Source organism: Triticum urartu, chromosome 3A (genome assembly GCF_056163025.1).
Source record: "Triticum urartu cultivar PI428250 chromosome 3A, HENAU_Tu73, whole genome shotgun sequence".
NCBI lineage: Eukaryota > Viridiplantae > Streptophyta > Magnoliopsida > Poales > Poaceae > Triticum > Triticum urartu.
In genome coordinates this window covers 92260805-92286678 of record NC_141875.1, presented here as the reverse complement: position 1 = coordinate 92286678, position 25874 = coordinate 92260805, and the positions used below count along the sequence as shown (strand labels likewise).

General features: G+C 48.4%; 1 protein-coding gene and 1 pseudogene across 1 annotated transcript; both read right to left on the bottom strand.

Moving 5' to 3' along the window:
• Positions 1-1772: 1772 nt before the first annotated feature.
• LOC125546690 (aspartic proteinase CDR1-like) lies at positions 1773-3070 on the bottom strand. Its single transcript, XM_087514868.1, has 2 exons — positions 3023-3070; positions 1773-2978 (listed from the first exon to the last, which is right to left on the bottom strand). Exons 1-2 carry the CDS (start codon positions 3068-3070, stop codon positions 1773-1775), a joined length of 1254 nt encoding a protein of 417 aa, XP_087370994.1.
• Positions 3071-6445: 3375 nt separating this feature from the next.
• On the bottom strand, positions 6446-8053 carry LOC125546689 (aspartic proteinase CDR1-like; annotated as a pseudogene).
• Positions 8054-25874: the final 17821 nt, after the last annotated feature.

The window sequence follows — 25874 nt, the reverse complement described above, 5'->3', positions numbered from 1 at the left end:
CATTGCAAGGATACGTGGGTTACTAATATACTAAGACCATTTGGATCACTAAACTAGTGTAAGACAAGGCAGCTAGCTAGGTGAAGTTGTGATTCTCAAAAAAAAAAAACTAAAAAAATAGGTGAAGTTGTGGTGACGTACACGTAGGCATGCATGGATGTACCGATTGGTACACGAGTACTTGCACACATGCATTACTAGACAAGAGTGTAGAGAGGAGGTTGGGTTGTTGGTTCGGAGGAGGTGTTGGGGTTGGTCGACGATGGTTGAGCTTGGAGACGTGGAAACGGTCGACGATGCATGCATGATCGATCTCTTTGGGCTTGGTGAAGGAATCAAAGCCGGCTGATGAAGAGGTCGAAGTAGTGCGGAGCCATGCATCCAGCGTGTGTTATTGGTGGTACGCGATTCCCGATCGATCCAGCGCCGGTTGCGGCAACGGAACGGAATGGAATCCAAACGAGAAGAGATGCGCCCTTGGTGCTCCCTACCAGAGGTGCGCGTAGCCTGTGGGCAGAGCACTTTTGAGCTCCTCCTCCTCGCCGTCGACCCGTCGTTCATGCTGCACGTCGCTGCCCGCACAGCTCCGGCGGCACTCGTCTGCGTGCTGCACGTCTGCCTTGACGTCGTCGGCGATGGGAGGTGGATGGAGGCTGAGGCCATGGCCGGTTGGGAGGCTCGCGGGTAGAGGGGTCAATGTGAGGAGAAGGGCCATTTTGAGGTGGTGTCGGACGCGGAAGCATGGCGGATGGGAGAGAAGGTGACCTAGTTGCAACGACAAGAATTCTAGCGTTGCATGTGGAGCGTGGGCGGTGACGTCTTATATCAGTGGATGTGGGTCACCGAGGAAGACATTGTTGTGTGCTGCCGAGGTCATCTTTTGAGTGTCCAGTTATATTGTCTGTTTGCACGTTAGCCCGTCGTCTAGCCGAGGGGCCTGTTTCGTCTCGTGTCGTGCACTAATGAATGAATGGCGGGGAAAAAAGAATAGACCCCTCTCGACAGAGATTTTGGTGAAGCTCGTCCGGTGTGGGCGGGCATCGATGTCTCTGGTGAACGTGCGAGCACTTGATGTGCCTCGGCTTGCGGCGATGGCATGGCGACCACCGACCGCCACCGGCGGCATGAGAAATTGGTGAGGAAGGAGGCCAGTTTTGTCGAGATGGACAGGGTTGCTAGTTGTTGATTGGTTAAATAGTCAGTACTCTGACCGGCCGGTTGACCACCGTTGGAGTCGACGTACGTCAAGCAAGATACCGTTGGGGTATTGATTAATTCTTTTTGTTACTCCTGGACTTGATCGAATTAAGTTGATTCTGAATAGAGGCCGGCCGCGTACGGCATTGCAAGACAAGATGCAAAAAGGGGTGGTTGACTCATGCAATGCAGCTCCATGTATACTATGCTAAGCTATGCTGCTTATCTTTGTCGCAGAAAAAAGACTTGTTTTTCTCTCCATGGAAAACCATCGAAACAGAAAGCTGGCTGTCCCTACAAGAGTCGTACGGTGCGGGGGTTCATCGAGTGGACGCACGCATGCGAGTTGAGTCGAGTCGAGTCGAGTCGAGTCACGCTTATTTATTTGCAAAATGTCAGCGAGCGAGCGAGCGATCGATCGACCGATGTTCTTTTTTGTTTTGAGCATTCGATGGATGGAGACACGCATCATGCATGCATACGTACGGGTCGCCCAAGCACGGGTCATGTGTACGCGCGCATTATCCAAAGTGCAACACATGGATCGCGAGCATCCAAACGCTGAGTTCATGGTGCTACAGAGAGACAGAGGCGGGAGGAGAGGGGTAGGAGCTCGCGCAGTCGGCAGCGGCGAAGGTGACGGTGCCCTTGTCCAGGTCGAACCCCACCCGGAAGTTCTGCTGCGCGATGTTCCCGATGATCGCCACCGACCGATCGTCCGTCACCGGCGCCATCGCCAAGCACACGGTCCCCACCGGCAGCTCCGCGAACGCGTTCCGCGCCTGCAGCGTAATCGTTGCGCCGCCGCCAAACTCCAGCGTCACTTCCGGGAAATTCTTCTCCCAATCCTGCGTCGCACCGCCCACGCCCACGTCATAGCACAGATCCAGCTGCTTCTGCGGCGACTGCTTGCGCGGGAGCTTGATGCTCTTGCTGAGCTCCTCCACGATCGGGTCCAGCAGCGCCTTGTCGAGGAACGTCAGTGACGTGCCAGAGTCGACGATGATGGGGTACGGCTTCGGCGGCGCGATGGTCGAGCTCCCGATCTTGACGGACGTGAGCAGGATGGTGTAGAAAGCGTCCACGGCGGAGGGGATCAGCGGCGTGGTCACCGCGCCCGGCTCCGTCACGGTGGCGCGGGCGCCAAAGTCGAGGATGGACGAGACGTTGACGTAGAAGGGCGCGAGGCAGTAGGCGAATCTCCGGCCGAGCGACGTCAGGGCTCCGATCTGGTTCACGAGGGAGCCGTTCCCGGCGCCAAGGCCGACGTAGCCGGCCAGCTGGAACGTGTTGCCGGTCGCTTTCGTGGCGCAGCCGAAGTTGACCCTGGACAGATGCAGCTGCGGACGCTCGCGGCATCCAAGACAGCCGCCGGGAGCGTCGTCGAAGTAGAAGGTCTCGGTGGAGAGGATGCCGGACGTGGTGGAGCCGTCGCCGTAGGAGGACTGGTACTGACAGAATTGGTTGGCGTCGCAGGACGTGCCGTAGATCGCCTGGCACGAGGGTAGCCGGCAGGCCACGAGGCCGTAGGTCGACGAGGAGGACAGGTCGAACACCGGCGCTGCTCCCCCGGCGGCTGGCCGAGGACCGGAGGTAGAGGTTCCGTTTCTGCATTTGAACCACACGAGGTTGCTGCCGCTGTCGACGAGGGCGAGCATCCGGGTGGGCGGCGTGCCAATGTGGCATGTAAGGATTTGGTATGAATTGCTGATTTCCCGCCGTGTGCGTAATGGTGAATTGGAGAGAGATTTGTGATTTTGAAGGCGGTAATTAAGTTCGTGCTAAAAGATGATTAGTAGTTATACTTGTTAATTAGCAGGCGAACATTCCGGTGGCCAGACAGGGCAGCTGATTGATTCTTTTCCTTGGCCATAAAAATTGCATGAACATTGAATTTTTTACAACGGCAGCGATTAAACTGATTGCAAATTTTTCCCGTCTTCTTTTCTTTTGTTCTCCCCACTTTCTTCTCTAACCTCATTTAATAATTCAAATTTCATACTTAGTCAGTCCAAAAGTGCACACGGTCGATCGATTAAGCACACTGATCGGTATCGCTAATTCGGCCAAATAAAACCTTGTTGTGCAAGACTTATCCTAGCCGCCTCATCAACACCCCCCCCCCCCCCCACCCCCAAGCACACACACCTCCTCCCCTCTTCCTCACTCCACGGCATCAGCGAGAGCAAGAGGAATAGGGACCAATCTGTCCGTTTTTCGTTTCTCCCCTTCGGGTTTTGTTTCTCCGGTGACATCGATGAGGTGATTGCCGGCGATGACGTGTTGGACTAAGGTATGTCCAACCTCAACGACGTCTGATCCGGCTCCGGTGAAGGGCCTGTGAAAGTTTGTACCATAAAATTTGTTGGCTCTCTTCTGATCTCACTAGTTGGTGTGTCTTTCAATAAAAGCAATTGGTTGGCTTTTGATGTGACGACTTTGAATTGCCGCAAAAATAAAGATGTGACGACTTTGACATCTATTTATGTGTTGTACTGTGGCATGGTCTAGTTTCTCCAATCCTCGGGATTGGTGGTGATGGATTCCAAACCTAAACTACATGGGTTGATGCTCCTCCTGATGCTTCTTTAGTGACTCCTACATCTCGTCTAAAGGGGCTTGTAACTATTGCGTCCTTAAAGCCTGGTGTGATGAAGGCGTTTGTAGGTGTAATTTCTTTATTGTTGTTTCAGTGTAATTTTCAAACTCCGACGGGGGGCATGCAATTGGATGAATAAGAAGTCTAGTATGTTTTGCAATGCAATTTTATTTTATACTGGTCAATCTACGTCTAGTTGTCTTCCATTGTATCAGCTATTGTTTTCCTAATAAATATAAGATATAAGATGTCGTTTGGGAGTAGGGCATTTTTTTTAGAAAAAACTCCATAAAGCTTTTTTTTGTAAAAAATGCAAATAACTTTTTCAAGTGTCAAAAAATTCTGTAAAAATCATACATGTTCATATTGATCTGTTTTACATGTGTGTAAAGTCGGACGATGAAATACATTATGGTTGGAGCTACACACAAAAGGGAATATCGTGATCATTTCAAAACCATCTTCAAATTTTACACACATGTACTACTATACATCAGTATGAACGCGTGTGTTCTTTAGATTTTTTGAAACTTAAAAATGAGGTTTAAAATTTTAAAACAAAGGGCTCCATGGAGCTCCTCCTCCAATTAGCACTTTCAGTCGTTTCGGTGTCTCTTAAAAAAAGACCACGGATAGGTCGACTCCTACACCATAAGATTGGGCCGCTTATATGCGTTGGATCGCCTTTGTGTTGCCCCTGCACATCGCTCGCGGCTCCCCAGGTCTCCAGTAGGCGCGCTACCCGTCTCACTCCTATCACCGGGTGGCTAGCAACAACTAGAGTCATCGCTCGCAGTAGAGAGCCCTCGCTGACCGCCGCCACTCTCCACTCGTCCCCATTTTAGGATGGCTTGCCGCATCACTGCTCAGGTGCATCCCTTGTCACCGAATGTCTCGCAACACATTGGGCCACTGCTCACAATAGAGCGTCCTGGTGGTCGTATGGCATCATCGTTTTTCGTTGGTCGGCAGGTAGCACTAGCAGAGCGACACGCGGATGCAACATCGCGGTTGTGCATGTCTGGTCGCTGGCCGGCTTGCGGCCACGCCATCAGCCAGTGGTACCAACCCCTCTACCGTTCGTTCGCATCGTTGTGAACCAGTCGCAGCAACATCGACTGGGGTGACAGCGTTGCCGCTAGGCAGTTGAAGCACCACTTGTCGTCACACGCATCTGGTACTAGCGGTATCGTCGCTGCTACTATGGATGATGGATCAACCAACTCAAATTGGTATGTTTTTTTTTTTCAGAAAGATGATTACCCTTGGTCTCTACATCAGACCGATGCATTCGGCTAATTGGTAGGGTTTTTACCCAGGCCGTTTGCTTCAGACACAACATCGACCAGCTAAATCGTGATGATGCTACAATCACATGTTTGACCGCTTTAGTATATCAACTTATTGACATACGAAAATCAGCACTCCCGTCGTGCAGGTCATGCATCCTCTGAAAAGTAGTTTCGGAGATGAAAGTACATGTTGCATTCATGGTCCAACTTCGACACTGAGACACATCAACGCATGCATGCATAGATTTATTATGGCAAAACAATAGACGTAAGGGTTATTAGGCCCTGTTTGATTCATAAGTCTTATGACTTTTTCTAGTCTCTATTCCTTAAAAAGTCATTCCCTGTTTGTTTCTAGGGACTAAAAAATACCTAGTCACTCAGGTTATTTTTTTTTCTCAAATACGTAGGAGAGAGTGCGTATCATTCATTAGAGAAGAAAGGATACGAAATCCATGTCCACCGTTACAGCGTTATGTACAAGCGGATTTCCGCCTACCTTTGACTACCAAAGCCTACTACTCGCTGACATCCCACGCAACTTGAGCTACCTCGAACCCTATATTATCCTCCTTGAAGAGACCCCACAATTGTCCTTCCTCGTGAATCCGTTGCATGGCGTGTTGAAATGATGGCGTTGCTCCATTAAACACCACATCATTCCTATGCTTCCATAATGTCCACATGACCAGCAGACACTTTGCTCTGTGTGCTCTCCGGTTAGCCGAGACATCCTCCTGCCGTAGACACCATTGCTCAAGCGATTCCCCATATCTGGGCTGAACCTCCACCTTGTTGGCCATGCTTTGTCCCTCAGGTTATTAAATGACCATGTTACCCCTATTATATAAAAAAATAACAACCAAACAACATCATAGGGTGACGGGCCAATGGGTGCATGGAGGGGCATTGTTGGAAAAGTCCCAAAAAAGACTCTCCTTGAGAGTCTTCTTCATTTAGTATCAAAAAAGCAACTTTTAGTCCCTAGTAGTCCCTCCCGTTTGGTTAAAAAGTCTTTAAGAGAGACTTTTTTTAGTCCGTACACTAAAAAGTCCCGGAAACAAACACCCCCTTAGTTACTCCCTCCATCCCGAAATACTAGTCTTAGAAATAGATACAAATGAATGTATCTAAAACTAAAATACATCTAGATACATCAATTCTTTGGACAAGTATTTCTGGACAGAGGCGGTACTCGATAATCCTAGTTATTACTCCTTCCGTTCCGAATTACTTGTCTTGAATTTGTCTAGATACGGATGTATCTAGACTTATTTTAGTGCTAGATACCTTCGTATCCAGACAAATCTAAGACAAGTAATTCGGAATGGAGGGAGTACATGGTGATTAGCTATATCTACTCATGGTGATTAGAGGCGGGAGGAGAGGGGTAGGATTTCGCGCAGTCGGCCGCGGCGAAGGTGATGGCGCCCTTGTCCAGGTCGAAGCCGACCCAGAAGTTCTGCTGCGTGATGTTACCGATGACCGCCACATTGTCCGTCGCCGCGGACATGGCCAAGCACACGGTCCCCCGCTGCGGCTGTACGAACGCGTTCTTCGCTTTCAGGGTGATCACGGCGCCGCCGCCAAACCCCAGCGTCACCTCCGGGAACAGCTTCTCCAGCACCCAGTCCGGAATCGTACCGCCCACCTCGTAACACAGGTCCAGCAGCTTCTCCGGCGACTGCTGAGCTCCTCCACGATCGGGTCCAGCAGCGCCTTGTCGAGGAACGTCAGTGCCGTACCAGAGTCGACGACGACGGGGGACAGCTTCGGCGGTACGATGGTCGAGTTCCCGATCTTGACGGACGTGAGCAGGATGGTGTAGAAAGCGTCCACGGCCGACGGGACCAGCGGCGTGGTCACCGCGCCGGGCTTCGTCACGGTGGCGCGGGCGCCGAAATTGATGGAGGAGGCGTTGACGGATAAGGGCGCGAGGCAGTACGAGAACCTCCGGCCGAGCGATGTCTGGGCACCGATCTGGTCGATGAGGGAGAGGTTCCCGGTCAAGAGGAACGGGCTGCCGCCGGTCGTGTTCGTGTTGCAGCCGAAGTTGACTCTGGTCAGTTGCAGGCTTGCAGCTGCGAACGATCGCGGCATCCAACACAGCCGCCGGGAGCGTCGTCGAAGGTGAAGGTCTCGGTGGAGAGGATGCCGTCCGTCGTGGAGCCGTCACCGGAGGAGAAGTGGTACTGGCAGAGGGAGTTGGCGTCGCAGGAGGTGCCGCGGACCGCGTGGCATGAGGGCAACCGGCAGACCACGAAGCCGTAGGACGACGAGGAGGAGGTGTCGAACACGTAGCTCAACGCCCCCCCACCCCCCCCCCCCCCCCCCCCCCCCCCCCCGCCCCCGCGGCGGCTGGCGGAGGGCCGGAGGTTCCGTTGATGCATTTGAACGGCACGAGGTTGCCGCCGGTGTTGACGATGGCGAGCATCCGGGTGCGTGGCGTGCCGATGTTGATGTACATCAGGTACTCGTACGGACTGGACCTGATCTCGACCACGCCGCCGGAAGAACCGTACGAGCGCGCCGTGGAACGCCGCACGGCGGCAAGGACGCGGTCGTGCGAGGTGAGCGACGGGTCGTGGAGCGGCGACTTGGGTGGTCTACACCCGCCATTGTGTAGTACCTCTACACCCGGTCGCTTGCTAGAGTCCCGGTGGGGAGACGAATGTGGTAAGCAAGAAATGATAATTTCCTGCAATAATTTGATTGGAGAGAGATTAGAGATTTGAAGGCGGTAATTAAGTCCGTGCTTAAAGTTTTTTTTGTGATCACTTGTTAATTTGCTAGCACGCGAATATCTCAGTGGCAAGACAGACAACTTTTTTAGAGAAAAGTTTAGAGTCTGACTTTATAAATAAAGCCATCCGGCAGAGTCAACAATGTAGCCGTACCAAACGAAACGACACACCATTCGCAAAGTATCAACGCCAAAACACGGCAGACAGAAGTTAACATACATAGCTCCCAGGCTAGTACACGGCACACAGGCCGGAGACTCAGGAACGACGATAGTAGGGTCATCAGCTCCTAACCGCCGGCCTGAACTCGAGGAAGGGTAGTAGCTGTAGCCCGAATCTTGGTAGCCAAGCTAGTACACAGCACACAGACCGGAGACTCAGGAACGACGATAGTAGGGTCATCAGCTCCTAACCGCCGGCCTGAACTCGAGGAAGGGTAGTAGCTGTAGCCCGAATCTTGGTAGCCATATCATCAAATGCGTCCCGATCCTCCTCCTTAATCAAGAATCTCTACTGCTCCCTTCAAAAAAAAAAGAATCTCCACTACTGCAGCAATATGCAAGTTTTAAATAAGCAATCAGCGGGTTTAGCAGGAAAAATGTGTTCAATGGTAAACTTGTTCCTAGTCGTCCAAAGGGTCCAGCGCATGGCTGCGAATCCCATCCAGAACATTCTTCTCTGAGCCCCAACCAGGTTAGAAGCCAAAAGACAAAGTTCTAAGAAGGAAGCAGGCCTTCAAGAGACATGAAGCCGCGATCTGATACAACACCAAAATAGCTTAGCCAAGACACAGTTGAAGAAGATGTGAGTTGTGTCTTCTCTCTGGCCACATAAAGCACATCTATCAGATCGCGGACCATTACGCTTGCGAATCTGGTCAACTGCCGGAAGGCGCCCTCGTAGAGCTTGCCATAGGAAGACCTTAACCTTAGGAGGGATGCGGGCCCTCCGGACACTTAAATTTGGTAGTGGTCGATCCAGATATGAGTTTGCCATATAACGATTTCACAGGAAAAACGCCCAGATGTAGAGTGAGGCCAGGCCACCGAGTCCTCCTCCGAGAGCACAGGGAAGAGGGCAAAAGGACGTTGCCAGTCGACCAACTCTTCAAGAGACAGAGAACGAGCAGCTCAAGGTCCCAATTGTTGTCAGAGTCCTCCGTCAGAAAAATGGCAAGGACATTAAATCATTCAGAAACGGCAACGGTTAAACTACTGCATGATTTTCTCCTATTTGTTTCTTTATTATGTTCTCCTCGCTTTCTCATCTAACGTATTTCATAAATCTTTTGTGTTTTCCTCGTGAAAGAAAATGATTCTGCCAATACAAGAAAAACATATTTTGTCTTGTGTTTCTCAGTTATGCCGAGAGTATTATGTCGGTGGGATTGCAAGGGCGCTACGACAAGCAAAGACCCCAGCCATGATGATCAAGCTTGACATCGAAAAATCATTTGATACGGTGTCATGGGAATTCTTGCTGGAAGTTTTGCAGGCGAAGGGGTTCGGCAGGAAATGGTTGAATTGGATTTCAAATCTGCTTGCCACTCAATCCACTCGGGTGCTCATCAATGGGAAGCTTTCCGAGCCAATTATCCATAGAAGAGGTTTGCGCCAAGGCGACCCATTATCACCGCTCCTCTTCGTCATCGTCCTGGACTGCATGGCAACAATGTTCGCCAAATCATCTCAAGTAGGGATTCTAAAGCCCATTGGCAACCAGAGATTGGCCTACAGAACATCCCTATACACCGATGATGCAATTATATTCATAAACCCAGACATCCAAGAGATGAAGGCTGTTCGGGATATGCTAGACACCTTTGGTACAACATCAGGATTGCGTACGAACTATGGAAAGAGTTCATTAACACCTATCTGCTGTGGAGGGATAGATATGGAAGCAATTGCCGGGGAGCTGGGCTGTCCGATCAAGCACTTTCCTTGCACATACCTGGGTATGCCTCTCTCTGACTGCAGGATCACTAGAGCTGACTGGCAACCGGCGCTGGACAAGGTCTACGGCAAGATGAAAGGATGGAAATTAGCTCACTTCTCCATGGACGCCCGGCTGAGCCTAGTGCAACAGGTCCTCTCGGCCATGCTTGTCTTCCAAATGATCTCCATTGACCCTCCAGTCTGGCTACGCAAAGCTGTTGATAAGGTCCGAAGAGGATTCCTTTGGGAGAGCAAAGAGGTCGCCCCGGGCGGGAAATGTTTGGTAAACTGGAGGGCCGTATGCAGACCACGAGAGCTCGGAGGGCTTGGCATCACCAATGTTGAGGCACAGAGCACAACACTTAGAATGAGATGGCTTTGGCAAACATGAACCCAACCTGAAAAACCATGGCCAGGCTTGCCACTGCCCACGGATGAGCGTGTAAGGGCACTCTTCAATGCATCAGCGAAATTCCATCTTGGAAACGGCAAGAAGATAAGCTTTTGGACGGAACCTTGGCTCCTAAGTGCAAGTTCGAACATTTGCCCCCCTGAGCTCTACAAACACTGCACAAGAAAGAAGCTCACGGTGGCAGAAGCAATCGGCGGCACAAGATGGACAAGACATATCAAAGCAAACCCCTCGGGCCAAGCCATCCGGGAGTTCACCACACTCTGGGTGCAACTTCAACATGTGGTGCTGACCGACGAGCCGGACTGGGTGGAATGGAAATGGACGGCTGACGGACGATTCACGTCGGCATCAGCGTATGCGATTCAATTCGAGGGATCGATGTGGACTGAATTCAAACATATCATCTGGAAGGCCGACGCACCCATGAAGTGCAAAATATTCTCCTGGCTTGCGGTGCTAAATTGATGCCTCACCGCCGACAACCTGGCCAAACGAGGATGGCTACACAATGCATCATGCAGTCTCTGCCAGAGGATGCCGGAGAGCGCATTTCACCTGCTCGCCTCATGCTCCTTCACCACAGAGCTTTGGCAGAGGGTGCTAAGCCGGTGCGGTCTACCGGCGATGCTGGCACCGTCCGCAACCGCGGCAAACCTTCTAGAATGGTGGGATCAAAGCCGGTCCAGGGTGCCGAGGGACCATAGACGTGGATGGAGCTCGCTGGTGCAGCTGGTCTGGTGGACGGCATGGAAAGAACGAAATGCGTGGATCTTCGTTAACAAGTTCTCGACGGGGGTGCAAGTCTTCCGCCGCCTGATTGAAGACATCAACACTTGAACGATAGTCGGTCGTAACAAGATCAATAACCTGCTGCATAGACCTCTAGAACCAAACTAGACATTAGGATACGGAATGCGGTGGTGCACATTTCGTGCAAATTTTGTAACTAACAGGCGTTGTCTTCCCTCTCTCATATTCAATGAAAAGCTGCACAGCAGCATTTTCGTCAAAAAAGTATTATGTCGGTCACTCGGCTGAAAGCACAAGTGCTCCCTGGGTGGTTTTGGTAATTAATGTCAACATATCTCTTGTTGGACTAACACTTTTACCTAGTATGTTTAAGATAAGTTCAACAATGGAGTGGCATGGACTAGAGGATGTGGAACCCCTTCAAGATGCTAAGGACAAAGGATTGGCTCAAGCTTCAAGATCAAGACTACATTTTCTATTTTAGTGATCCAAGATCACATTGAGTCTATAGGAAAAGCCAATACTATCAAGAGGGGATGAGGTGTTGCTTAATGGCTTGCTTTCTCAAAGTGCTTAGTGATATGCTCCAAAACCCTCAACTACCTTCCCACATCCACATATGACCTAAACCAAAAGTCAAACTCGGCCCCACCGATTCTATCTATCCGGCGCCACCGAGTTTCAAATGTCATAGCCACTGCCACAAACCCTAGCAAATTGGTTTCACTAATAGGGATCTCGGTCTCACCGAGATGGGATTGTAATCTCTCTGTGTATGTCCATTACCAAAATCGGTCTCACCAAGTTTGAGCAATCGGTACTACCGAGATTACAATGCAAACCCTCTGGTTAGCTTATTACCAAAATCGGTCCCATCGAGTTTGTGTAATCGGTCCCACCGAGTTTGCCTGACCAACTCTCTGGTTAGCTTATTACCAAAATCGGTCCCACCGAGTTTGTGTAATCGGTCACACCGAGATTACGTTATGCCCTAACCCTAACCATATCGGTCCTACCAAGTTGCATCTCAGTCCCACAGAAAATCTTAACGGTCACTAGGTTTGCTGAATCGGTCCGACCGAGTTTAACCATTCCGTCCCACCGAGTTTGGCAAACTGTGTGTAACGGTTAGATTTTGTGTGGAGGCTATATATACCCCTCCACCCACTCTTCATTCGTGGAGAGAGCCATCAGAACATACCTACACTTCCAATACACATTTTCTGAGAGAGAACCACCTACACTTGTGTTGAGGTCAAGATATTCCATTCCAACCATATGAATCTTGATCTCTAGGCTTTCCCAAGTTGCTTTCCACTCAAATCTTCTTTCCACCAAATCCAAATCCTGTGAGAGAGAGTTGAGTGTTGAGGAGACTATCATTTGAAGCACAAGAGCAAGGAGTTCATCATCAACACACCATTTGTTACTTCTTGGAGAGTGGTGTCTCCTAGATTGGCTAGGTGTCACTTGGGAGCCTCCGACAAGACTGTGGAGTTGAACCAAGGAGTTTGTAAGGGCAAGGAGATCGCCTACTTCGTGAAGATCTAACGCTAGTGAGGCATGTCCTTTGTGGGCGACGGCCGTGATGGAATAGACAAGGTTGCTTCTTCATGGACCCTTCGTGGGTGGAGCCCTTCGTGGACTCGCGCAACCGTTACCCTCAGTGGGTTGAAGTATCCATCAACGTGGATGTACGATAGCACCACCTATCGGAACCACGACAAAAACATTCGTGTCTCAAATTGCGTTTGAATACTCCAAACCCTTCCCTTTACATTCTTGCAAGTTGCATGCTTTACTTTCCGCTGCTCATATACTCATTGCATGCTTGCTTGATATGTATTGTGTTTGTTAAACTTGTGCTTAAACTCCACTTAAACTTAAGAATATTAAAAACTGCAACTTTTGACACTTAGTGTCTAATCACCCCCCCTCTATAGACACCTCTTCACGATCCTTTCATCGGCTTATGGCCCTCTAAGCCGTGTGTTGATGCCAAGACGCACGGAGCGGAGTCTCGGCGCACCACCACATACACCATGGTACGGCTCGAAAACACTCAGCGTATTGGAAAAAAACTCGGCATATAGTGATAAAATTCGAGTGTTATTGTGGCCCGCGCGACGGATTACCACATAATAGATTCGAGTGTTATTCTGGCCCGCGCGAGCCACAATAACACAATAAAGAAATTTGAGTGTTATTGTGACCCCTTGGCTTACCGCACATGATGACATCGTGACGGCGTACATAATAGATTTTCTTGTAAAACAAATCTGAGAACTCATCATCCAGGGTAAGCCAAGGGGTCGACAAAATGCACTCGGCTACATTGGATAATATCCGGCTAACCGTCCATTCGTATGATAAACTATTATTTTGGCTGCGTGACTGTTGCTACCTTGCTATATGTATCGATGCAATTGTTGTTTTTTATGATCTAATACACTATGCTTCCTAATTTTGGAGCCCTCTCTTTCAATTGAGGTGTTTCATTTTTAATTGGGTTAATTATCTTTTTGCCCTCAGTGGTGTTCATGTACTCAGTTTTGCCCTCAGTTGCGAATCATGCTCAGTTTTACCCCTAGACTGTGTGCAACTGCTATGACGAGCCCAAACGGGCAGTTTTGAGTCCATTCCATCTATTGGCGTTAGCAGTAGTGGGTCCGGAGCTTACATGTGGGACCACGTGGACGTGGGTACGCAGCTTACATGTGGGACCATGCAACAACGTCCCCAAATGAATCCTAGGGTCTAACCGGGCCACTCGACGCCACTCTGTTTCGTCCGCCGTCCGGCCGTCCTGCGCCACCGCCACCACCTGCACCGCCGCCAAACGCCCGCCACCTTCCTAAGATGCCATGTGTGGGGCGCCCGCCACCTGCTCGACCCGCGGTGTGGCCTCCTTCCGTGCGCCCGGCCAGAACGCTGATAGGGGGGCTGGTGCACACAGAGGAAGTACGAGGGTGAACCCCAGGGCAAAATGGCGAGCGACGGCAACCCCAGAGTATTTGGCGAGGCAGGCATCGGGCCGTAGATCCGCCGCGTCCATGACTGGGTTCCCGAGGGGTAAGTCACGATGTCAGTGTCAAAACCGGCGGATCTCGGGTAGGGGGTCCCGAACTGTGCGTCTAAGGTCGATGGTAACAGAAGACAGGGGACACAATATTTTACCCAGGTTCGGGCCCTCTCTATGGAGGTAATACCCTACATCCTGCTTGATTGATCTTGATGAATATGAGTATTACAAGAGTTGATCTACCACGAGATCGTAATGGCTAAACCCTAGAGGTCTAGCTTGTATGGCTATGATAATGAGTATCCTCCTCCGAACTAAGTCCTCCGGTTTATATAGACACCGGGAGGATCTAGGGTTACAATATGTCGGTTACAAAGAAAGGAATCTACATATTTAGTCGCCAAGCTTGCCTTCCACACCAAGGAGAGTCCCATCCGGACACGGGTGCAGTCTTCGGTCTTCGTATCTTCACAGCCCATCAGTTCGGCCCATGGCTAACAGGCCGGACGCCCGAGGACCCCTTAGTCCAGGACTCCCTCAGTTTTGGTGCTTTCATTGAGAGTTCCACTGTGCCGTCATCAAGAGGTTCGATGGCTCCTTCAACCATCCACAATGATGCTGCCCAAGGGGGAGCCTTCCTCCCCGGACAGATCTCCGTGTTCGGCGGCTTCGCTCTGCGGGCCAACTCACTTGGCCATCTGGAGCAGATCGAAATCTACGCCCCTGGCCATCAAGTCAGATTTAGGAGCTTGAACTACGTTGCGGACATCCGTGGAGACTTGATCTTCGCCGGATTCGAGACCGCGGATACCACTCCTGGTCACCCCGAGGGACATGACCTAAATCTGTCATCGGACCGCATCCAGGAGACAGCTCCCATAACCGCCCTGACCTTAGATCCAGAGCAGACTGCGCCATCCAAGGACGGGAGGATCGACCCCACCACGGAGGCCACAGATTCCATGGCGTTGGAGCCGCACATAGGCTTGATCTCACACGATGCCTGTTCCACCGGAACTCCAGACTCGTTTCCGGCCGTAAGTTCCGAACCATGTGAGCCCGCGGACGCCGAACTTGATCATTTATCAATCTTCGAATTCAGCGTCGCAAACATCTTCCAGCACTCGCCTTTGGGCGACATGCTAAACTCATTAAAGAACTTGTCCTTGGCGGATGACTCATAGCCGGACTATATCCGACTCGAACTAGGGGCTGACGACTATTTAAATCATTGGTTATGTTAATTTTTGAATGCATATAGCTTAATATTTGAATTTTATGAGATTTGGTTCAGTGGACTTGCATTTGTCAATCAAAAAATCTGTACCTCAAATGTTCCGCCCCGGCTAAGTTTAATTCCTGGATCCACCACTGTAGTCAGTGAATTATAGTAATTCAACTAGCACTACTAGTTCACGTACTGGTGAATCATCATGCAAAGGTCAAAAGTGAACTGGATCCTTCTCGCTAGTTCAGTATGGATCAGCTTGTTTGTTCACGTCGTCGCCGTCAGCAGGTTTTATTTTTCCTAACTATTCGTTTAGGACGTAAATTACTACATACAGAATATTTTCGATTGGTTTGTACTGCATTATTTTTTGCAGAGATATCTGGCCAAAGTTCTCGCCGACCGACTCCTCATTCGCGGCCTGGCAGATGTCAAAATTCTTTTGAGTGTGAACGGCAGGTGCTCTGCCTTTGCATTATAGAAGAGGGAAAGTGGTCCAGTTAATAGGGAAACCAGACCCGAAAACCATACAACACACGGTTAATATGGGAAACTGGCAAAAACCACACCCAACAACTCATGGCACATCATCTGTGCCGGAAACAAGAGCCCCAGACCTAGGAATGGAGGCCATGCCTTCTATCCAACAAAGACGAACTCCACAAACACCCACAAACTCTCTACAATGGCAGCACACCGAAGTGCACCCTCGCAACAGAAGTGGTCAAGCATTGGCCTGAACTAATGCGCGCACCGCCTCGATCGCCTTGGGCGTGTGTTCCTTCTTGTACATCTGCAGATAGTGTTGCATCTTCTCATTCAGGTCTTCTTCAGATGCTTTTCCTTTGTTCTTGAGTGTTGGAACCTCTCCAAAGGCCTCCGCTCGCCTATACTCTGCGCGCTTGGCTACAGGAATGTCGCAATCTTTGTTTTTCTTGTCCAAACGGCAGCTTCATCACTGTAAGAGAGAAGGAGCAGCCTCTCCCACCTGCAAAACTTGCGGCGATCTCGACACAGTGAGAGCAAGATCTTTGAGGAACTCCCCCCACGGAGAGGAGGCTCTCCCAAGAGGCTCATTTGCATACATCCGGATCAGCTCCTTTGAAGGCTTGCTGGTGCAAGGAGCACTGGAAACCTTCGGCTCCTCCAGTGTCGACTGCTCAACAAGCTCCACCTCAGACATAACCATGTCAAAACAAGAAGACACCTTGGCCCGCTCCTCCACGCCTTGACTCACCATCCCGAGTAGGACAGAAGCCAAGTTAGGAGGATCATCCTCAAGCATGACCTTCTCCAAGGCAGGCGGATCATCAACGGACTGAGCCTTCTCACTCAACTCAGCTGAGCAGCCAGCCACAACAAGCGCACTGCAATCCTCACCAACGGCCACAACAGGAGGAGCAGATTCAACATTGGCAGGGTCTTGGCTGCCTCCGATAGCTTCCATAGGTTCCCATAGGCTTGAGACTTGAGCAGTCCAACTCTCCACAGCAGCAACCAAGTCTTGAAGAGGCTTGAACAGCACCTCAAGAAGAGCAGCGAACAAGGCCTGTAGCTCAGCGCCGAGCGCCTCCGCCTGAGCTGCAAGGAGAGGCCGCAAGGGCTCCAAAACAGCAGGAGGCACGCCGGGGTCAGCCGCCGACACGACACCATCAGTCGCAGGGTTGTCTTGGTGAGAAACCACCAAAGCCCAAGTGCGACCAGGTCGATGAAGTGGGGCTGGAGGCGATCCGCTGCAGGGGGGAGGCCGCTGACGAGGCCCGGTAGGCGCGAGCGGGGGACGACGAGGTTCTGAACCGGCAGGATGTCGTGCCAAGCACTCCCGCTCGCGATGGCCGGAGTGGCCACATCCCAAGCACCGGACAGGGCCGCGGCAGCCCGCGACGAAGTGGTCCAACGCCAAGCACCGAAAGCAGAGGCCGAAAGTCCTCTGCTTGAAAGTGCAAGGCAGTCCAGCATCCTTCCTGGGAGGGGGAGCAACCACCTTCTCCAGGCTCGGGCGGCGCCGTCTCCCAACCTCCACCCAAGCCGGGGCGGCCGGGGCCAGAGCGGCGGGCGCCGGGGTTGGAGCCGCAGGGGCCGGAGCGGCCAGGTCCGGGGCGGCCGGGGCCAGAGCGGCGGGCGCCGGGGCCGGAGCAGCAGGGGCCAGAGCGGCCGGCGCCAGGGCTGGAGCAGCAGGGGCGAAAAGAACGACCGCCGGAGAGAGGCACGGGTCGGGATCCGAGTCAGGCCCTTCGTCCCCGGCCGGGCTGGGAGGGGGAGGGGGAGGGGCGGCGGCGGGGAAGCGGCATGGGCTAAGGGGGCCATGGGCGAGGGCGGCGAAGGGGGCGGCGCGGTGGCGGCGGCGGCCGCGAGCGGAGTCGCGGGAGGTTAGGGTTGTCGCAGGATAGACGTCAAAATTCGACTGTGACCATATCCTATCGTCACCTCGGCCGCCCAACCTACACGTCAGAACCTTTGCCAAACCAACATCCGCATTCAGATCGAGCGTTTCATATGTTGGTCGGCCAGATGTAGTCTTGAGGCACTCTGGCCAGGACGTCCCTCGTACATAATCATCTCGTCTGCCATCAGTATGGACGTCGTCAGATAAATCACCAGGTGCAATCGCTCTAAGTTATTCGCGATGTGCATATTAATTATATTTCAAAGATTATTTTCTATTGGTTAGCGACAATTGGTGCTATAGGTTTTGCACTCCGGTCTACACTGCGGCCGTCGTTTCAGGGCGATCCAATATGCCACCGCAGTCCTGCGCACGTCACGTCCGTAACTCGGGCAACCCTGCAAATCCGGCACCTCGTCGCGCGACGCCCTGTCGACATCGGCCTCTCGCCAGGCCAAATCTCTTTTAATAATTAATTTTGCATAAATAAATTATGTTAAGAATTTTTATTTATTTTATTATTAATATCTGACTTGTGCTACTTTATGCATATAGATGACCAACCTTTACTATGTAATGTTGATGTCGCTTGAAGCGACATCAGTATTTCCCCAGAGAGGAAGGGATGATGCAGCACAGCGGCGGTAGGTATTTCACTCAGATGTGAAACCAAGGTTATCAAACCAGTAGGAGAACCAAGCAACACAATGTAAACAACACCTGCACACAAATAACAAATACTCGCAACCCGACGTGTAAAAGGGGTTGTCAATACCTTTCGGATAACGGCGCCAGAAATTGGCACGTGGACGGGAGAAAGTTGTAAATATTGATAGATCGAACGCTAAATAAAATAAATTGCAACAAGGTATTTTTGTATTTTTGGTTTAGTAGATCTGAAAATGAAAGGCAAATAAAATAGATCGCAAAGGCAAATAATATGAGAAAGAGACCCGGGGGTCGTAGGTTTCACTAGTGGCTTCTCTCGAGAAAAATAGCAAACGGTGGGTAAACAAATTACTATTGGGAAATTGATAGAACTTCAAATAATCATGATGATATCCAGGCAATGACCATTACATAGGCATCACGTCCAAGATTAGTAGACCGACTCCTGCCTGCATCTACTGTTATTACTCCACACATCGATCGCTATCAAGTATGCATCTAGTGTATTAAGTTCATGGAGAAATGGAGTAATGCAATAACAATGATGACATGATGTAAACAAGATCTATCTATATAGTGATAGAACCCATCGTTTTATCCTTAGTTGCAACCATACATACATGTCGGTTCCCTTTCTGTCACTGGGATCAAGCACCATAAGATCGAACCCACTACAAAGCACCTCTTCCCATTACGAGATAAATAGATAAAGTTGGACAAACAAAACCCAAATATCGGAGAAGAAATACAAGGCTATAAGAAATCATGCATATAAGAGATCAAAGAAACTCAAATAACTTTCATGGATATAAAAAGATAGATCTGATCGTAAACTCAAAGTTCATCTGATCCCAAAAAACACACCGCAAAAAGAGTTACATCATATGGATCTCCAAGAGACCATTGTATTGAGAATTAAACGAGAGAGATGAAGCCATCTAGCTACTAACTACGGACCCGAAGGTCTACAAATAACTATTCACGCATCATCGGAGAGGCACCAATGAAAGTGGTGAACCCCTCCGTGATGGTGTCTAGATTGGATATGGTGGTTCTGGAATCTGCGCCGCTGGAATTGATTTTCGTCGACTCCCCTAGGGTTTCTGGAATATTGGGGTATTTATAGCGCAAAGAGGCGGTCCGGGGGCACCCGAGGTGGGCACAACCCACCAGGGCACTCCTGGCCTCCAAGCGCGCCCTGGTGGGTTGTGCTCTCCTCGGAGCACCCCCCCAGGCGCAGCCTTGGCCCATTAGCTGTCTTCTGGTCCATAAAAATCTTCGTAAAGTTTCATTGCATTTGGACTCCGTTTGGTATTTAATTTCTGCGATGTAAAAAACATGCAAAAAACAACAACTGCCACTTGACACTATGTTAATAGGATAGTACCAAAAAATGATATAAATGACATAAAATGATTCTAAAACATCCAAAATTGATAATATAACAGCATGGAACAATAAAAAATTATAGATACGTTGGAGACGTATCAGCATCCCCAAGCTTAAATCCTACTCGTCCTCGAGTAGGTAAGTGATAAAAACAGAATTTTTGATGTGGAATGCTGCCTAACATATCATATCATATTCTTTTCTTTATAGCATGGACATTTGGACTTTTATATTGTTCAAAGCAATTGTCTAGTTTTGACATGATAACTTAAATACTCAAGCATATCAACAAGCAACCATGTCTTTCAAAATATCAATGCTAAAATAAGCTATCCCTAGCCCACCATGCTCAATCATTGATCCATTCATGAGACACACTCACATATTAACTACACCCAATGCTCAAGTACGATCTTAGTGCCTCCTAGTTGGTGCTTTTATAAGAGAATCTGGAGACTCAAATTCAAAAATAAAAATTGCATAAAGTAAAAGAAAGGCCCTTCGCAGAGGAAAGTAGGGATTTGTAGAGGTGCCAGAGCTCAAAGCAAAAAACTTAGAGATAAAAACATTTTGGGAGGTGAGTCCTTCCCACCAACAAAAACAACTTAGAGTTCCCAACACTTTCCATGCTAGATACTCGCTCCATTCCGGAATATTTGTCTTTCTAGAGATTTAACAAGTGACTACATACGAAGCAAAATGAGTGAATCTACACACTAAAATAAGTCTATATACATCCGTATGTGATAGTCCATTTGAGATCTTTAAAAAGACAAATATTTAGGAACGGAGGGAGTATATCATAGGCGGTTCCCAAAAAGAAAATAAAGTTTATTCTTTTTTCCACCATACTTTCACTTTCCATGGCTAACCGTATCCACGGGTGCCTTCCATACCAACACTTTCCAAGGAATTTATTATTTGACAACATAAAGTAAATTCATTTTTCATTTCGGGTCTGGGCATCCCTAATACCTTTTCCTTACTCTCGTGCAATGACAAGTGAATAAACACTCATCGTGAGAATAACACATCTAGCATGGAAAATATTAGCCACCCCTCACCGCTCCGCGAGCGAAACAAACACACAAAAGAGAAGTTTATTTTGAAAATTAGAGATGGCAAATACACTTTTTCTTAGAACGGCAAAAGAATACCGCATATAGGTTGATATAGCGGACTCATGTGGCAAAACTGGTTTAAAGGTTTTTGGATGCACAAGTAGTGATCATACTTAGTGCAAAATGAAGGCTAGCAAAAGATTGAGAAGCGACCAACCAAGAAACAAATAATCTCATAAGCGAGCATTGAGCATAATTAACACCGAATAATGCACCACAAGTAGGATATAATTTCATTGTGTAATTATTGACTTTTGTGCTTGCATAGGGAATCACAAACCTTAACACCAATATTCTTGCTAAAGCATAATTACTCATCAACATAACTCCCATATCACATCATCATATCTCAAAACTATTACTAAGAATCAAGTTTATTTTGTCCAGTGATCTTCAAGAAAGTTTTTATTATATCCTTCTTGGATATCTATAACTTTGGAACTAATTTTCATATGTTTCTTTTGATAAGCTCAAACAGATATAAGTGAAGATCATGAGCATAAAATTTCTTTCTCTCAAATTAATTTAAGTGAAGCAAGAGAGAATTTCTTGAAAATTTTACTAACTCTCAAATAAATCTAAGTGAAGCAAGATATTATTTCTTCAAAAATACTAAAGCACATCGTTCTCAAAAAGATATAAGTGAAGCACTAGAGCAAGACCATAGCTCATAAAAATTTAAGTGAAGCGTAGAGAGCAATTCTAACAAGTCATGACATAATTTTGGATCTCTCAAATAGGTGTGGCCAGCAAGGAATCAAGACTAAAAACACAAAATAAAACAAGAAAAGACTCATATCATACAAGACGCTCCAAGCAAAACACATAGTATGTGACGAATAAAAATATAGCTTCAAGTAAAATACCGATGGTCGTTAGAAGAAAGAGGGGATGCCACTCGGGGGCATCCCCAAGCTTAATTGCTTGCTCTCTTTTGGATAATAGCTTGGGATGCCGGGGCATCCCCAAGCTTAGGCTCTTCTTACTCCTTATTCCTTCATCCATCGTAATATAACCCAAAACATGAAAACTTCAATCACGCAAAACTCAACAAAAACCTTCGTGAGATCCATTAGTATAAGAAAACAAATCACTACTGTAAGTGTTGTAGTAAACCAATTCATATTTTGTTCTTGCATTATATATACTGTATTCCAACTTTTCTACGGAAAAAACTCATCAAAGAAAACCATAGAGCCATCAAAATAAGCACACAACACAAAGAAAATAGAATCTGTCAAAAACAGAAGTCTGTAGAAATCTAGGTGTTTAGAATACTTCTGTAACTCCAAAAACTCTGAACAAATAGGACGACCTGATAAATTTGTATATCGATCTACTGCAAAAGGAATGGGCATTTTATCGCTCTCTGGTTAAAAATGAGAATTATTTTTGTGAGTGTAAAAGTTTCTGTTTTTTCAGCAAGATCAAACAACTATCACCCAAGAAGATCCTAAAGGCTTTACTTGGCATAAACACTAATTAAAACATAAAAACACAATCATAACAGTAGCATAATTGTGCAAACACTCAAGAACAGGAAGCAAAAAGCAAAAATAAATTTTATTCATTGGGTTGCCTCCTGATACGTCTCCAACGTATCTATAATTTTTGATTGCTCCATGCTATATTATCTACTGTTTTGGACATTATTGGGCTTTATTATCCACTTTTATATTATTTTTGGGACTAACCTATTAACCGGAGGCCCAGCCCAGAATTGTTGTTTTTTGCCTGTTTTAGGGTTTTGAAGAAAAGGAATATCAAACGGAGTCCAAACGGAATGAAACCTTCGGGAACGTGATTTTCTCATCGAATATAACTCAGGAGACTTGGACCCTACGTCAAGCCACGTAACAGGAGGCCACGAGGTAGGGGGCGCGCTGTTGGGGAACGTAGTAATTTCAAAATTTTCCTACGCACACGCAAGATCATGGTGATGCGTAGCAACGAGAGGGGAGAGTGTTGTCCACGTACCCTCATAGACCGAAAGGGGAAGCGTTAGCACAACGCGGTTGATGTAGTCGTACGTGTTCACGATCCGACCGATTCAAGTACCGAATGCACGGCACCTCCGAGTTCAGCACACGTTCAGCTTGATGACGTCCCGCGAACTCCGATCCAGCAGAGCTTCATGGGAGAGTTCCGTCAGCACGACGGCGTGGTGACGGTGATGATGTTGCTACCGACGCAGGGCTTCGCCTAAGCACCGCTACGATATGACCGAGGTGGAATATGGTGGAGGGGGGCACCGCACACGGCTGGGAGAGATCAACTGATCAACTTGTGTGTCTAGAGGTGCCCCCTGCCCCTGTATATAAAGGAGCAAGGGGGGGAGGCTGGCCGGCCCTCTATGGGCGCGCCAGGAGGAGGAGTCCTCCTCCTAGTAGGAGTAGGACTCCCCTTTCCTACTCCTACTAGGAGGAGGAAAGGAAGGAGGAGAAGGAGAAGGAAGGAGAGGGAGGAAAAGGAGGAAAGGGGGGCTGGCCCCCTAGTCCAATTCGGTTTGGGCTAGGGGGGCGGCGCGCCATGCCTCCTCTCTTCCACCACTAGGCCCATGAGGCCCATTACTTCTTCCTCGTATTCCCGTAACTCCCCGGTACCCCCGAAAATACCTGAATCACTCGAAACCTTTCTGATGTCCGAATATAGTCGTCCAATATATCGATCTTTACGTCTTGACCATTTCGAGACTCCTCGTCATGTCCCCGATCTCATCCGGGATTCCAAACTACCTTCGGTACATCAAATCACATACACTCATAATACAATCGTCACCAAAACTTTAAGCGTGCGGACCCTACGGGTTCGAGAACTATGTAGACATGACCGAGACATGTCTCTGGTCAATAACCAATAGCGGAACCTGGATGCTCATATTGGCTCCCACATATTCTACGAAGATCTTTATCGGTCAGACCGCATAACAACATACGTTGTTCCCTTTGTCATCAATATGTTACTTGACCGAGATTCGATCATCGATATCTCAATACCTAGTTCAATCTCGTTACCGGCAAGTCTCTTTACTCGTTCCGTAATACATCATCCCACAACTAACTCATTAGTTGCAATGCTTGCAAGGCTTAAGTGATGTGCATTACCAAGAGGGCCCAGAGATACCTCTCCGACAATCGAAGTGACAAATCCTAATCTCGAAATACGCCAACCCAACAAGTACCTTCGGAGACACCTGTAGAGCACCTTTATAATTACCCAGTTACGTTGTGACGTTTGGTAGGACACAAAGTGTTCCTCTGGTAAACGGGAGTTGCATAATCTCATAGTCATAGGAACATGTATAAGTCATGAAGAAAGCAATAGCAACAAACTAAACGATCAAGTGCTATGCTAACAGAATGGGTCAAGTCAATCACATCATTCTCCTAATGATGTGATCCCGTTAATCAAATGACAACTCATGTCTATGGTTAGGAAACATAACCATCTTTGATCAATGAGCTAGTCAAGTAGAGGCATACTAGTGACACTCTGTTTGTCTATGTATTCACACATGTATTATGTTTCTGGTTAATACAATTCTAGCATGAATAATAAACATTTATCATAATATAAGGAAATAAATAATAACTTTATTATTGCCTCTAGGGCATATTTCCTTCAGTCTCCCACTTGCACTAGAGTCAATAATCTAGATCACATCGCCATGTGATTTAACATCAATAGTTCACATCTTTATGTGGTTAACACCCATAGTTCACATCGACATGTGACCAAAACCCAAAGGGTTTACTAGAGTCAGTAATCTAGTTCACATCGCTATGTGATTAACACCCAAAGAGTACTAAGGTGTGATCATGTTTTGCTTGTGAGATAATTTTAGTCAACGGGTCTGTCACATTTAGATCCATAAGTATTTTGCAAAGTTCTATGTCTACAATGCTCTGCATAGAGCTACTCTAGCTAATAGCTCCCACTTTCAATATGTATCTAGATCGAGACTTAGAATCATCCAGAATGGTGTCAAAGCTTGCATCGACGTAACTCTTTACGACGAACTCTTTTATCACCTCCATAATCGAGAAATATTTCCTTATTCCACTAAGGATAATTTTGACCAATGTCCAGTGATCTACTCCTAGATCACTATTGTACTCCCTTGCCAAACTCAGGGCAGGGTATAAAATAGGTCTGGTACACAGCATGGCATACTTTATAGAACCTATGGCTGAGGCATAGTGAATGACTTTCATTCTCTCTCTATCTTCCGCCATGGTCGGGTTTTGAGTCTTACTCAACTTCACACCTTGTAACACAGGCAAGAACTCCTTCTTTGACTGTTCCATTTTGAACTACTTCAAAATCTTGTCAAGGTATGTACTCATTGAAAAACTTATTAAGCGTCTTGACCTATCTCTATAGATCTTGATGCTCAATATGTAAGAAGCTTCACTATAACGCCCCGGACACACCCGCCGGTGGTCGTTACTCCTGGCGGGATATAGACTGGCCCCACAGATCAATACTAGTCTTTTCTGCGCACTTTGTCCTCACTCGTGCGCACCCGGGAGCAACTTCCTGGTCGGTCACCCATCCTGAAACTACTCCAAGCTGAGCACGCTTAACTTGGGAGTTCTGTCCGGATGGGCTCCCAGAAAAGAAGGAATTCCTTATTGATATGAGTAGTCTATCATCCCTAATAAGCCAGGCCATCACATACACCCCCACTCAGAGGAACCGACGTCCTCGTCGGGCCACAGGAACATTCCCTCTTGGCACATATGTTTGTGCTTCCAGTCTAGTACATATGTCATGCCGTGTGCCACGACGGGTCACAAACGTCATGAACAACATGACCACGCACCTGTCCGCAACCATCCGTGTAACCGCGAGGGTCGTCTCTGATACCAACTTATAACGCCCCGGACACACCCGCCGGTGGTCGTTACTCCTGGCGGGATATAGACTGGCCCCACAGATCAATACTAGTCTTTTCTACGCACTTTGTCCTCACTCGTGCGCACCCGGGAGCAACTTCCCGGTCGGTCACCCATCCCGAAACTACTCCAAGCTGAGCACGCTTAACTTGGGAGTTCTGTCCGGATGGGCTCCCGGAAAAGAAGGAATTCCTTATTGATATGAGTAGTCTATCATCCCTAATAAG

Bases quoted from the DNA above. Each gene is read 5' to 3' on its own strand.
- LOC125546690 (XM_087514868.1), bottom strand. From the start codon at position 3,070: ATGGCCAAGGAAAAGAATCAATCAGCTGCCCTGTCTGGCCACCGGAAT. The intron at 2,979-3,022 runs GTTCGCCTGCTA...ATCATCTTTTAG, and splicing joins CCCTGTCTGGCCACCGGAAT to CACGAACTTAATTACCGCCT.